The sequence below is a fragment of the Parambassis ranga genome, chromosome 8 (genome assembly GCF_900634625.1).
Source record: "Parambassis ranga chromosome 8, fParRan2.1, whole genome shotgun sequence".
In the NCBI taxonomy this organism is placed as follows: Eukaryota; Metazoa; Chordata; class Actinopteri; family Ambassidae; genus Parambassis; species Parambassis ranga.
The window spans coordinates 11,356,317-11,370,272 of record NC_041029.1 but is presented as its reverse complement, the minus strand read 5'-3'; the positions used below and the strand labels follow the sequence as shown (position 1 = coordinate 11,370,272).

Sequence of the window (13,956 nt, the reverse complement as noted above, 5' to 3'; positions counted from 1 at the left end):
CTATGCTTCTGACTTATTTCCAAACAATAACAGACTATGCAGCTAGATGCACCAGCAGTGCTCTCTACTGGGAAGAGACACAACTACAAATACTGAGTGTACTGTGTCCTCAGTGCAGTCCACAACATTCAGTGTCAATGATGTGTGCTACAGTCAATTAAAGTTCGTCCATCACAACTTACTAGAATATATAAAACTCATTTTAGTTTGAATATTAATTATTTAACATGACTGGGTATGTGACCTTGATCTCTGATATAAATCAGTTACTTGTTGGGTAAAATGTATAAACATCGCCTACATATTCAACATGACGTTTTTTCGTGATATTATGAATGCGCTGTGGGCGAGTCGATTCATGCGCAAGCACACAGTGTCCTTTAGATCATGACCCGTTCATGGTTGTCTAAAGAACCCAGATACCGAGAAAAAGAGTAAACAAAAAGTTAGTCATTATCACAGATGTGATTAGGAAATGGGACCTCTGGAACTGAATGAGGCAGTGATGGCCCTACGTGACATGTTTTTATGAAGTATAAAGCTCAGTTATCTTCCAGGCAGCAGTGTACATTTAATTTACTTCAGTCATAATGAGAAGTTGTGCTCCTTTGTGTAACATTTGTTACAGGGTCTGGTGTGCTGGGTTCATCTTATCTTCTCACAGCTGCATTGAGATAAAATCGACAGTTTTTATGCTGATGTGTTTTTGTGCTGATAAGACTAGTAACAATTAAGTGGAATATAGTGAATATACACATTAAATAAACAGTGATCAGCTCAGTCAATGTAGGCCATATTCTCATTTTACAGCCTTGATACAGTTTACTTATTAAGGACATCAGATTATAGCACTGAATTGAGCACTCATATTAAGGATAGGCTGCAGGAAAAAAAAAAAGTACAATGAGAAACCTAGAAAAAGGTCGGTACATTAAAATGTACTACTTACTGGCAAGTCCAAAGGGAAATGAATGGGTTAATAGGACTCATTCTGTGCAGCTGACTTAAAAGAGAGTTTGGAGGCTTGGCAGAGTTTCCATTCAGCATACAAACAATTGCACAACGATCAGTGATTCAGTATTCCACATCTCTGTGACCTAAGGTGAGTGATCCAATTTAAGTATTTAAACATGAAAATTGTCACGAATCATACTGCAGAGTGCTTATATTTTGATGCTAATATTCCACCTACAGCTGGTATGCGAACCATTGTGCTTATGGTAGTGTGGGTTCTGGGAACATCACTGGTGTTCCCAGACCCAGAGACCACAGGGGAGAAGGTGCCCGAGGATACCATTCCCTGTTCTAAAGCCTGCGCCTGCCTGCACGATGACTACAGTTCGGAGCTCAACATGTACTGCAGCACTCGCAACTTAACCCAAATACCGACCGACATGCCGCCGTCCACTCATTCCCTTTGGCTTGATGGCAACCTGTTCATCTCACTGCCTGCAACATCATTTAAAGATCTGACCAATCTGGATTTTTTGAATCTGCAGAATGGCCAGTTGATGACCCTTGATCCTCAGGCTTTCAAAGGTCTCAGGGCGCTAGCGCACATTCACCTAGAGCGAAACCGCCTGCGGGCGTTACCAGGTACAGTCTTCCAGAACACTCCTAACCTTGCGTCACTAAGTCTTCATAACAACCAGATCAGTCGCATCGAGGACAGGCTGTTTGCGGGACTCTCACACATGTGGCTTCTCAACCTGGGTTGGAACTCATTAACAGTATTACCAGAGACAGCTTTTCATGACCTGCAGGGTCTACGAGAGCTCGTTCTCGCAGGGAACAGACTTGCTTACTTGCAACCACAGCTATTCCAAAATCTTGCAGAGCTTAAGGAGTTGGATCTGACAGGAAATTATCTTAAGGTCATCAAAGCTAATGTGTTTGTTAAACTCACTAAACTGCAGAAACTTTACCTGGCTCAGAATCAGATTGTAACAATAGTGCCCAGAGCTTTTGTAGGCATGAAGTCACTCAGATGGCTGGACCTGACAAATAACAGACTGACCACTCTACATGAGGACACCTTTCTGGGCCTGCACAGTCTTCATGTACTTCGTCTTTCCAACAACTCTATCACTGGAATCAGGCCCAGGTCATTCCGTGATCTGCAGTACTTAGAAGAACTGTGCCTGAGTTACAACAAGATTCGAGCTCTTGGGGAGAGGATCTTTGAAGGTCTTGGTCATCTGGAGGTCCTAGAGCTGGAGCACAATCAAGTACAGGAGGCACAAGTGGGTAGTTTTACAGGTCTGTCTCATGTGGCTGTCATCAACCTGTCCGGAAGCTGCTTCCAAAGTCTGCCAGATCAAGTGTTCAAAGGTCTGTCAAAGCTTCACAGCCTTCACCTGGACAGAGGCTGCCTAACAGGGATCACAGCTCAAGCTTTCACTGGACTCTCTGGCTTGCGGAGGCTTTTCCTTCAACACAACAACATCTCTGTGGTGGAATATCACAGTTTTGTGGATCTGGTAGGCCTGTTGGGACTGGACTTAAGTTTCAACAAGCTGGAGGTTCTCACAACCCACACCTTCTCCGGTCTGAAGAACCTGGAGTACTTGCTGTTGTCCAACAATGAATGTCGACAGTTTCTGCAGAATGGCACAAAGCAGACTCTTCCAAGGCTGCGCTACCTGGACCTGAGAGCCAACACTCTGACAAGCTTGGTCCCTGATTTCCCAGAGGGTCTGGAAAAACTTTTGCTGTCTGGAAACAAGTGGAAATGTGACTGCAGTGCCCTCCCACTCAGAAACTACAGCTTGAGGAATCCAACAGTGATACCTCGACGAGTGGAGACACACGCAGAAGGTGAAGAGCCTGACCGCACTATCATCATATACAACAACATCACATGCGCCAGCCCAGCACGACTGGCTGGTCAGGACCTGCGAGATGCAGACAGTGAACTCTTCCAAAACTGCTAACTAAGTGGACACACACAGACATGTTGGTACTCAACAGATACATTTAAAAACTTGCAACCTATATTCTCACAAGTGTAACTTCATTTAGTTTAATTTTCACATTAGAACTGCACCACTGCTCTGTGTTTTATGCAATTATTTCACATAGAGTATTAACATAAAATATGTAGATCTGATGCCTTTGCAGAAAATATTATTTCTTTTGCTTCAGCTTTATGGAGTCATGTTAAATATGAATGTGTAATTGTGGGACTGACAAAGTGTAATATTGTAACACTAGAGCATGATGCACTGTAAAAACTTTGACACTTTGGTGTAGCTGCCTTGCATCTGCTGGAAATACTGAATTAAAAATAAATTCATGAATTTTGAAGTTTGTTTTATAATGATTTTAAACACTATTATTACTATACTGATAAAACACAGGCGGAAAGGGATTAAAAATAACATATAACATAAACATATAACTGTGAATCAAAAAGAGCACAGCCTTGGCTACTGCAAAGTCAACAAGACAATAACCCTCAACATAATATGCACAAATAAAGCCAACACTTAGCTTGTCTGCTAGCTTCACTAAACCATCTGACATGTTTAGACTTTAACATTTCTAGCATGCTGCCGTGAGCATTGTAGGTTAAAAGATTGGTGTGTTCTTAAAAAAACATGCAGACACAGGGAGTCCATTTATTGATTATAAAATAGGTAACTAACGCTTAAGGGTTAATTAACGCTTAAGGTGAGCTATATACAAGAACGACCACCACATGCTAATGAATTTCAACACAAGGTCTTTTTAATTTAACCTTAGTTTCAAATTTCTCTTTTGGTTAGTCAGTCAATGCCATTGATCCTTGTGTAACCTAAATACTATTAAATATTATTACTGTTTATACATACAGTATATTGTTTGCTTTTAAAGTAAACATATCACTCAAAGCTTGCTTTGCTATAGTGGAACAACTTTATTTGCATTACATTTTTTTAATGCTTAAATCAAAAATTACATTCTTACTTTTAAAATAGACACCTATCCCAATAACAGTATGCATTACTGTAGGAGGAATGTTATCAAGAGAGAGGAATGCACAGGCTGTGAAATTACTAGAAAACATAATCCATACATTATCGGAACCCGCTGTGCAGGGTCACAGGGGGCCTATCCCAGCTATCTATGGGTGAGAGGCAGGGTACACCCTGGACAGGTCACCAATTCATTGCAGGGCAACATGCAGACAAACAACCATTCACACTCACAGGAAATATAATGTTTTACATATTTTTTGTGATAAAGGGTTGCACCTTTTAATAAGTGACATCCAGAGCATGGAGTCACTCTGAGAACTTAACAGTGTTTAGACATATATTGTTTAATATCAACCATATTATTGCTCCTTAGAGGAGAAAATGATTTCGCTCATCGTGCTGATGTACTGGGATCCATCTGGTTCACTGACTTTTAGCTTGGTTAGAGGTGGCATGATGCTGCTGGTGAAGTATCTGAACGCAGGGCTTGGAGAGTGGATGGCATCTAGGAAAACCTTGCAGACAAAGAACGCATGGCACAGATGGGGTGAGCTCAGAAGAACACAGAATTCTATACATTTGTAGGTATTTTCTAGGTCAATGAAACATTCAGTCAGGATAATGTAATTTATTGGTGTTATTGCCTTGTGTAATATTGTCGGATGATTATTATTGATTGTTAATTAATTATTATAAAATCAAAACAGCAAATTAAATATAAAATATTTATGATTTTCTTTTTCCTGACATTAATATTGCTTAAATAAATACATAAATAAAAAAAATATAAATGGTGAAATTTGTTGTTTGATATATAGGAGCATTACTTACAAGCTATTTTATTCCACAACATACCTTTACGATATCTTCAGTGTCCTGTGCGGCATTCTGGAAAACAGAGCTGCAGTGCTGCAGGTACTTTTCATAGAGACTGACTGTTTGACTGTCAACCTGTTGGAGAGTTTCATCCCCAAGCTCTGCTTTTTGAAGGTTGACCAGGAAGTCGGTGTTGACCGGACCACACTCGATCAGACTCACGCTGCAGGGAGAAGCTTTCGGTTAACAGACTTCTCTCAGAGACATTTAAGGTGTAGAAATCTTTGAAACTCACTGGATCTTAAAGTGCTGCAATAGGACAGCCAAACTCTCGCATGCTCCCTCTATTGCAAATTTACTGGCACAGTACACCTCATTAAAGGGGAGACCTGTGTAAACAAAGAGGGGGTATTTTGGCAATTTTATGCATGATAGCGAGCATCAACGTGATCTACTTTATTTTTTTCTTACCATGAAGACCTCCGGTGCTGCCTGTGACCAGAATGCGGCCCTGCCCCTGAGCCTTCATCTCTGGCAGGAAGGCCTGGATGGTCTGGATGGTACCCAGGAGGTTAACTTCTAGAATCTGCCTCATCGAGTCTGGAGACTGCACCTCCAGTGGCCCCATCAAGCCCACACCAGCGTTACACACTGAGAGGACACACACTTTAACACACACATACATCATCCTATCAGAGCAAATGGACACAGAAACATACCGAGAATGTCCACTTTCTTCTCCGCAACCCTGTCTCTCGCATCCAGGATGGACTGGCGGTCAGTCACGTCCATTTGGAGTATGTCCAAGGTGTCCCTGTGGAGGCCTTTCACACACTCTAAAAGACGCTCCTTCTTAGCCAGGTTCCTCATTGTGGCATAGACTACACAGCAGGAGTTCACACATGATAAATGACAAGGATTATCAAGAAGACACTTACAGATTATGAGTGACAGATTGTTGCTGTAATTACCTTTGAATGCCTTGTTAGGGTCAGAGGCTAACTTGACTGCCAGGCTGAGACCAATGCCTGAGGAGCAACCTGTGATCAACACCACCTTTTTGTCCATTAGGGCTCCTTCAATAGAGAGAAGCTGGAGAAAAAGAATACACCACCACCAAATCAAGCACACAAAAGGATGCTTGTATTTATGTCTTTCACTATCAAGGCCAGTCACTACTCCATGTCTGCCTGTTATCAGCCACCTGGGGTATGTGTTGAGTTTTTCTCATGTCCTTGTAGTTGATTTTTATTTTGGGTGTGGAAAGCAGCACTGTGTTTTGGGAATCACTGAAATTCATGGCCAGTTTGTGAATTACTGCAATGTTTGAGCACCAGGTGGCAGCAAAGCATGGTGGTATGGTGGTCTCACTGGTCCACATTCACAAAGACGATGATGCTGACAATAGCCAAAAAGGGGTACAATGGGTTTGTGTTAATGGCATCAGGGGGGGTATATATAAGTGTTGTTCTCTAAATTTACCTCACACCCTTTTCTCTGCCTGGTTTTCTTGTTGCTATTTTAGGCAAGTCTGCCGTACAGACCAACTAATGTCTGTATTTCTTATTAAACAGGGAGACAAAAAAAAATGTAAAATAAAAAAGTCAATCCAGAGCTTAGGTTCAGGTTAAATAACTGATCATGTGAGCAGCAACAAAGCGAAGAAGTCATCATGTGCATGTGACTTCCACTATGTGACAAAAGCCTACAGCCCACTTTTAGGTGCCACACTCCTCTCTTTATCTTTTCTTTCTTTCTTTCTGCTATCTTTGTTCATTTTTCAACTATCTGTGCATTCTCCACTCTCATCTGCACGATGACTCTTTTCAGCAGGCTGATTTAAAAAGCATTTCTGCAGCTGATGGGAGCAGCGATCTAAGTAGGAATTTCCTGCCATTTTGTTGCGTTCCTCCCCTCGAGATGGCATCAGCTTGGCCACTGTCCCAGAGTCTGTGGGACAGATAACAGCAGGCCTTGAACCTCTTTCAAATACCTACAACTCCCAAGTATTGTTCAAAGCCTTGAACTGACTGAGCCCAGACATTTCTGAACAGCTGCTCTGAATGCATCTATTACTGTGCAACCTTCTTGTTTAGCTTGATTCTTATACATGTTGTATTGCATGGTATTTATGGAGAGGTGATGATCCACTTATGTAATAAAGGTTGGCTAATTTCCTCTGAGGGTGTGCTGCACTTCATCCATTAGTAGTCTTTTGGCAGCATGGTTCAGTCTGTGGTCCATGGTCTGCTGCAGCTGGGAAGCTTCCTGCTACACGTGGCTACAGTGTCCCTGTGGCCCAGTAATTATCAAGAGGAGGTTTAGTGGAGGTGCACAGAGGCCTGGAAAAGCCTTTAAAATGCCTCATGGGCAAGACTGACCCACAGCTCTGAGCGTAAACAGACTTTTGAAGACCGTACAGCTGTTTAGGATATCCCACGTGCAGATGAAGCAGCAGGAAGGCCCTCATAGTTTCACAGTGAAAGATACATTTAGGAGCAGAGGAGCTCCCTGATGTCATTCATTCATGTGCCCAGCATGTGGAGGACGGGGAGTCACATTGGACTGTGCCGTTCCACAACAGGCCCATGTGATGCGTGCGTTGGTGTAAGAACAGGACAAGTTCTGTGATTCACACAGAGCAGCTGCAGATGTGCCCGACAGGATGTCCCATGTGAGAGCAGAATGCAGAAGTGAAACAGCTGAAGGCGTGTTGCGGTGGATGTGGCTAAGCTAATGTCACGCTACTGTATACCTGGCAACAGAGTTAAATGAGGCTAATTTTACTGCTGACGTGAATCAGATCATCCTCAGGGATTTGTCAACAGGTTCATAGACCAGAAAGCTGATATGTTCTTAATGTAAAAAGGTGACAGTATTGCCTGACATTCTTGTGATTATCTGATATGACCAAGAATAGCTTCTCCATCAGGCTGGTATGAAGAAGAAGAAGAAGAAGAGGCTTCCCTGTAAAGGTGCAACCAAACTAATATATTTCATGATAACATAAGAATGTCTGAAACAAAATGTCGTAGATGTGCTGCAGAAGATAGCACACAAATGTTCCCAGATACGATTTACTAAGATTAGTTAAAGTAATGGAATTTAACAGTAAATGCATTGTATAAATGCCTGATACCTGATTGCTATGCTATATTTATGAATATGTCACACATATACAAGAGACATATTTATTAGAATTTACAGGAAATAAGATATCCTAGGACCATTTGATACCCACAACCGTTCACACTCACTCCTATGGGCAAATTCAAAGTTGCCAATTAATCTAACATGCGTCTCTGGAATGTGGGAGGAAGACAGAGTACCCGGAGGAAACCCAGGCATGCACGGGGAGAACGTGCATAGTCCACACAGAAAGGCCCCAGCTGGATGGCAGGTTCGGACTTAATGAGAATTCTTCTTTAAACTTCATGAACTTTAGAGAGCAGAAGCAGAGCTGGTATGCTGCTGCAGAGCCTGGTTGCTGGATGAGCAAGCAGGTTGCAGGAAGCAGACTGTGGATGGCTCTGAGGTATGCTGAGACAACAGACAGCTAGCTTTGGTATTTTGTGCAACATTGCAGATTTACATTATTATTTGAAATGCATGTAACTAGCCAGCTATGGAAGCCACATTTTTACATATATACTGTATCAGTATTCATTCATTTATTCACAGCAGTGACAGCTTAGCGTAGCACAAATGTGTAACACATTCTCTAACACTTTCTACAGTCATTCAAATGTGCTCGCACAAATGCTGCAGAACATAGTATTTCCTACAGAATCTTTTATAATTTAATTGCAAGTGTCTCTGTGTCAATAAGTTACAGGATGATATCAAATGAATCTATCTAAATCAGCCTGACAGTGATACAAAGAGTCAGTGTCTGTGACCTTTCTGCCATTTTCAATATTATCTCCTTCAGTTCTATAAGAAGTGAACTGTTTGTGTTGTTGAAGTTGAGCATAACAGTTCCGGGTATGTGTGTTAAAAATAGAAAGCATCCACTGTTCTGTAAAATCCATTCAGTGAACAGGACCAGTGGGAGACCGAAAGAATTCCCTCCTCTGAGAATTTCATCTAGGATGATAAAAACCCGAAGCTAGCAGCTATAACTTTATACGCCTGCTTATAACCTGCCAACTGATGAGAGATGAGGCTTTGATGAATCGTTCTGTTCTGACTACCGACCGGGGTTACTTCAATAAAGGGTAAAGAGAGAGCCTGAGAAACTCACACTGTGTTTTTCACAAGCTAATGTAGAATGAAGGGGGCTTACTCTTTTCCTGGTAAAACCATCATGGCTGAAACAGGAGAGGATGTGTGGAAAGTATGAATGGTTTCACATATACCAAGGCAGAACCAAATCTCCTGAAGCTAGATAAAATTGTCCATAATTCAGCTGCAAAATTAAAGATGGTAAGAAAGACAATATAGTCATAAATGTTTCAGGTGAATGAGCTGTGGGATCAGAGAGTCAGGTCAGAGCAGGGCCAAAGGCCGCTCATGTCCTGAGAAACATCATATTTTATGTGTGTATGTTTTAGATACTTGAGATCATGCAGGGCTTAAAGCGCCCTGCTGGACATGAGGCTTTACGTCAGCCATAACCCTCAGGGCCACTGCTTGACCTGCTGCTTTGGCATTCCACAGGACCCGCTTACAAAACCTCAGCTCTCCAGGAAATGGCTAGCATTGAGTCATGGGAAACATATCCCCTGTCTTGAATCAACTGTTGGACTCGTTCTTTCTTTATGTTGGGGACATCCTGTTCCTGTGATTTTTCTATTTTTTCTGTGCTGGGACTAGACCTGACCTGCACTCAGCCCACAGCATTGATATGTGCAGCCATGACTGGAAGCAGTGGGTCAAAGCGGGACAGTTTTGCTGCATACCTCCTGCAGCTGCACCATCATGGAGACATTTGTTTGGTTGACTGGCACAAATGTATCTGAACTATGTATCAGAGGCTTGTTCCACTGCGAGATCCAGCTCGTAAGATAACATACACAGGAATATTCACAGGAGACGCAGATATGATCAGCGGAGGTTTGCTGGGTCAAATTCATGGCCTGGCTGGAAAAACACAGTCGGAGACAAGTGCTACTTTTAGTAGTGCTGTATAATGGACAATCAATGAGCACCGCTTCCAGTGTTTTTCTTCTTCTACTGCCTATGCCTTCACTCCAGGTGCAGGACACTGTGAATGCTGACTACTCCATGCATCAGCACCTCACCTGTGATGTGGTAAAAAAGTGATGGGTGGTGTGTTGAGAAATGGCAAGTGACTCAACCAGGCAGGTATTTACCGGCATATGGTGCAAAGAGACTTCTCGGTACTAAAGCCAGGGTCTGGTTTAACACCAGCACATTTTTTACACCAAATGACTCACCTTCTACTTTTTTTTAATTAAAAATTTGCACATAATTATCCTCCAGGTGCATTCCTGCCTCTTCCACAGACGCTGATGGAATCACAGACACGCTCCACCTACCGCCTGGTTACCTGGATACCTTTTGTTTACAGATGCACTGTAACCAAGTGTGCAGACATAACATTATGCACTGTGTTATCAGGCATGTCACAGAGTGGCAAAACAAGTCTCTCACCATGCGATGTACACCTTCTCTCTCACATGTGTCTTTCCGATTCACACACAAACCCTCAGCGAAGCCACTTCCCTCCCCCTCACTCTGAAATATATGCGGTTCACACAAAAGCACATCTGCATGCTGTGCTGTTAGACCTGAAATAATGCAGCCTTGGCTCTCTGTTTACTTTTTCTGCTGCCTAAGGATACCCCACCTATTTTATTATCTTGCATAAATGTGCAGTTAAGGGAAAGCTACTGTGAAACAATCTGTCAGTGACTCCTGATGATGAGAACACACCCTGCGTTACTAGCACAGTTATATAATCGCTGCATACTGTTCTCAGCAGGTAACTCTCACACGCCTGTGGCATGCAAACCTGCTGAATGCCCATCAGAATGAGCATTTTTTTCCTCCTCTGTTCTCAAATTGGCATATTTGAAGGATCATATTTCTTTTGCAGTCTTTGTCAAAAGGTGTTTTGGTACAGCACCAGTGTGTCCCACGCTCCCACAGTTAGAGCTAATCCTTGTAATTACCTCAACAAATGCTTCTCTCACACGACACGAAACAAGAGAAATGTGGTCTGTCCTCATTTTTAACATACCTGTTCTTTCACTCCTATACAGTGTGTTTATGTAAAAAGGCTGAGTGAGAGAAAGACAGCCTTGCCCTTCAATAAAAAACGTCTCTGCCTTAAATGTCCTACTACTTTGAGTATCTGTGTAACATGTCTGCTGGGTTTGTTTTTCTGTTTCACTTCCTGCTTTGCTTCCTGTTAGTCTGGTGGTGAAAGTTAAAGTCTCATTTGAAGTTAAAGGAAACTGTTTTATATGATTAATGCATTAAAATGCACAAGTGTCTGTGCAAACATGAATATAATTAGAATTCCTTTTTTTTTGTAGAAGTCATCACCTTTGAGGTGGTGTCATGTCAGGAGAGAGGATTGAAATACACATTCTCTTATGGACTTGCTGGTGTGTTGTTGTAGTGGAAGACCAGCTGAATCCAGTGTGGCAGGCCTCCCTTTGATCCTAGAAAACAGAGGTCATCACCTGGTGGGTACTCCCAATTCTCACCTATATCGCTGTAGAAATCCTTTTACGTGTGCCAAATCTTACACCCTGAACATTAAAAGAATGATGTGAATTGAATGGACACATTCCTGTGTGACTCATTGAGCCATTAAAATCATGTCAGCGTTCCGGGTCGGGGTTGGGAGGGGTGGGGTCATTGTCCAAGGTCTCTCCTTGAGCGGTCCACCATGCTGTGAGAAGAAGCACCCATCATGGCCTGCTTATGTGATAAGGTTTGGTTAGCTTGCTGATGAATCTACTAATAAGTGTCTTGTCATCACTTCAGCATCAAATTTTTAGAATAGTGTTTCTTTTAATATCACTTCCAGGCATCAGTTATTTATTGTATGAGGAGTTTCCAAATAAACACTTGACTATATAATACACAACCTCCTACTTGAAGCAAAGGATGCAGATACACAACATTCCCAAAGACCATCTGGCTCTTATCACCTCTCAGCATCACTTCCTTCACATTAAATGACCATGACCAGGAGCCAAGTCCCTCCAGTGTGCTTGTCCTCACTGTAAACGGTGCTACGTGCTAATCGGACATCCCTCCCTTTTCTGTCATATCAGCGGCCCTTCATTTTAATGCTAAAGTGAAAAATGAGAATTCCTCATGTCCTCCCTCTGTTCTTGTACTAATACTCTTTAATAGTGATTAGAGCAGGAGGTTAAAGGCTAATTCTGACATCACTGTGACATGTTGGTGGATTTCTCAGATGCCACTTGTGGTAGATGGTTCCTGAATGTGCAAGATGATTGAGCGAACGGCGCTTGGAAACATGCTGTGCAGCATGATCCTCCAGAAGTCCTGCAGCGTGAACACACCACTCAGCCAAATGCGGGGTGAACGTTTTCTCCGACAGTTTATCATACTTAGTAATTATTACATAACATATTTTTAGTCTATAATTTGGGTTAAAAGAGCTGACTTCTGTAGAGGCAGCAGATAACAGCAAGAGGAGCAGTACAGAAGCCCATACATGCGGTTATATAAGATGTTTTAAGTCTAAGAGTGACAGGCATGGGGATCTTCATGAAGGGCATGTCAGGAATCCTGTGACTCTACAGCCTTGTTTGGGCATTGTACTGAGGTGATGACTCTCAGTAACATTCCTGTTAGTTTCTGTTCATCAGCATATTATAAAAACACATTCCTTCCTTGTTTGTGACTCATTTCAGGACGGTGTCAGCCAGGATTAGTGCGTCTGAAAGTATGGGTGGTGTCCATGCCCTTCACGCCCTTTACACTAATAGTAACCTGACACAGCTCTGTCAGTTAACACTGGTATTTGATGCTGACCTGAGAGGTTCCTATTATTACTGATGCTGTAGCTGGAAAACTCTCCAATTATTGACAGTAAAAAAAAAATGTAGGTGTCATCGATCAGCAAAAAGTCTCTGTTTCTGTTTGGTATGTCAATTTCCTATTTCCTTGGTGATGTAGCATTACATATAGCAGCTATATATAGCAGCTCCTGTCTCCAAAGTGAGAAGTCTGGTAAAAGTATAAAAGGATAAAAGTAACTGTGATGTAAATCTCAGTATATATTGATATGGTTAAACCACAGCTGTTTTATTATCATTCTTGTGTCTAAAGGCTAGAAATAAAATGTTTTTAATCAAGTTGCTCTTGGCTATACAATGCTGTAAAAAAATTTTTTTTATAAAATTCCACCGAGAATTTTCTGGTAACCGTTTTGCAAGTGATGAATTTCCCATCAACTCATATCTGAATATTCAAAAATATTTATTACAGATCAAAAGCAGACAGTTCACAGTCTACCATGATATTATAATTCTGACCTGTAGCATCATCTTTTAGCTGCTGCTAAGCCAGAAGGATCATGTATCCTGGAGTGACCAACAGAGGGTTTACACATGCTTTCAAACAAGTAACAGAGCGTTTTTCTGTGCTATAATACGATGACAAGCTTTCTAATAAATCTGCCTGGGTGAATGAACAGATGTGAACTTTCAAATTAAAGCAGTATGAAAGATTCATTTAGAGCATCTTGTGGCTGGGTATCTTGTTAGCTGCATAGTAAGTCATTACCAAGAGTCATGAGTTTCTAAAGAATCTTTATATTAGGATGTAGTTTAGTGCTTTTTTCGGGGAAAATCATTCACAAGTAATAAACTTCATAAAACCAGTGCACAGTGGGCCTCATCCCTGTGAGCTCTGATTCTGGTTAATTCATGACTGTCTGGCTGCCTGCAGACTTCAGCCCGATCATATGACTGAGCTGTCTCTGGGATCTTTGATCGGTGCTTTGGAACACATACAGCAGTGGACACATGCTGTTCTTCTCATTAACATTACACTGAGACTAGACAAAGGTGAAACCTGCTGGAAAGCTGGTCTTATGTCTGCATTTTATCCCCATTTATCTCATCTTAATGAAATCATTAAAAAAGATCTATCCTTGATGCTGGATTCTGAGTCTTGCCTCGAACAGATTCCTGTGTCCGAGCTGTGCGTCAGTTGGGGGGATTCCTCG

The 13,956-nt window shown here is 41.9% G+C and overlaps 2 protein-coding genes across 2 annotated transcripts; one reads left to right on the top strand and one right to left on the bottom strand.

The window, feature by feature from the left end:
* The first annotated feature begins 970 nt into the window (after window positions 1-970).
* Window positions 971-3,306, top strand: igfals (insulin-like growth factor binding protein, acid labile subunit). The gene is made up of 2 exons (XM_028412956.1): window positions 971-1,102; window positions 1,195-3,306. Exon 2 carries the CDS (start codon window positions 1,200-1,202, stop codon window positions 2,931-2,933), a length of 1,734 nt encoding a protein of 577 aa, XP_028268757.1. The 5' UTR covers window positions 971-1,102; window positions 1,195-1,199; the 3' UTR covers window positions 2,934-3,306.
* Window positions 3,307-4,318: 1,012 nt separating this feature from the next.
* Window positions 4,319-5,843, bottom strand: hsd17b1 (hydroxysteroid (17-beta) dehydrogenase 1). The gene is made up of 6 exons (XM_028412542.1): window positions 5,747-5,843; window positions 5,495-5,656; window positions 5,247-5,426; window positions 5,071-5,164; window positions 4,815-4,998; window positions 4,319-4,474 (listed from the first exon to the last, which is right to left on the bottom strand). Exons 1-6 carry the CDS (start codon window positions 5,841-5,843, stop codon window positions 4,319-4,321), a joined length of 873 nt encoding a protein of 290 aa, XP_028268343.1.
* Between the last annotated feature and the right edge of the window lie 8,113 nt (window positions 5,844-13,956).

What these genes read in the sequence shown, in the direction of transcription:
- igfals (XM_028412956.1), top strand. Translation starts at nt 1,200, where the DNA reads ATGCGAACCATTGTGCTTATGGTAGTGTGGGTTCTGGGAACATCACTG.
- hsd17b1 (XM_028412542.1), bottom strand. Translation starts at nt 5,843, where the DNA reads ATGGACAAAAAGGTGGTGTTGATCACAGGTTGCTCCTCAGGCATTGGT. An exon ending in CCCTAACAAGGCATTCAAAG is followed by an intron (nt 5,657 to 5,746) that starts GTAATTACAGCA and finishes CCTGCTGTGTAG; the next exon opens with TCTATGCCACAATGAGGAAC. An exon ending in CAGCACCGGAGGTCTTCATG is followed by an intron (nt 5,165 to 5,246) that starts GTAAGAAAAAAA and finishes TTGTTTACACAG; the next exon opens with GTCTCCCCTTTAATGAGGTG.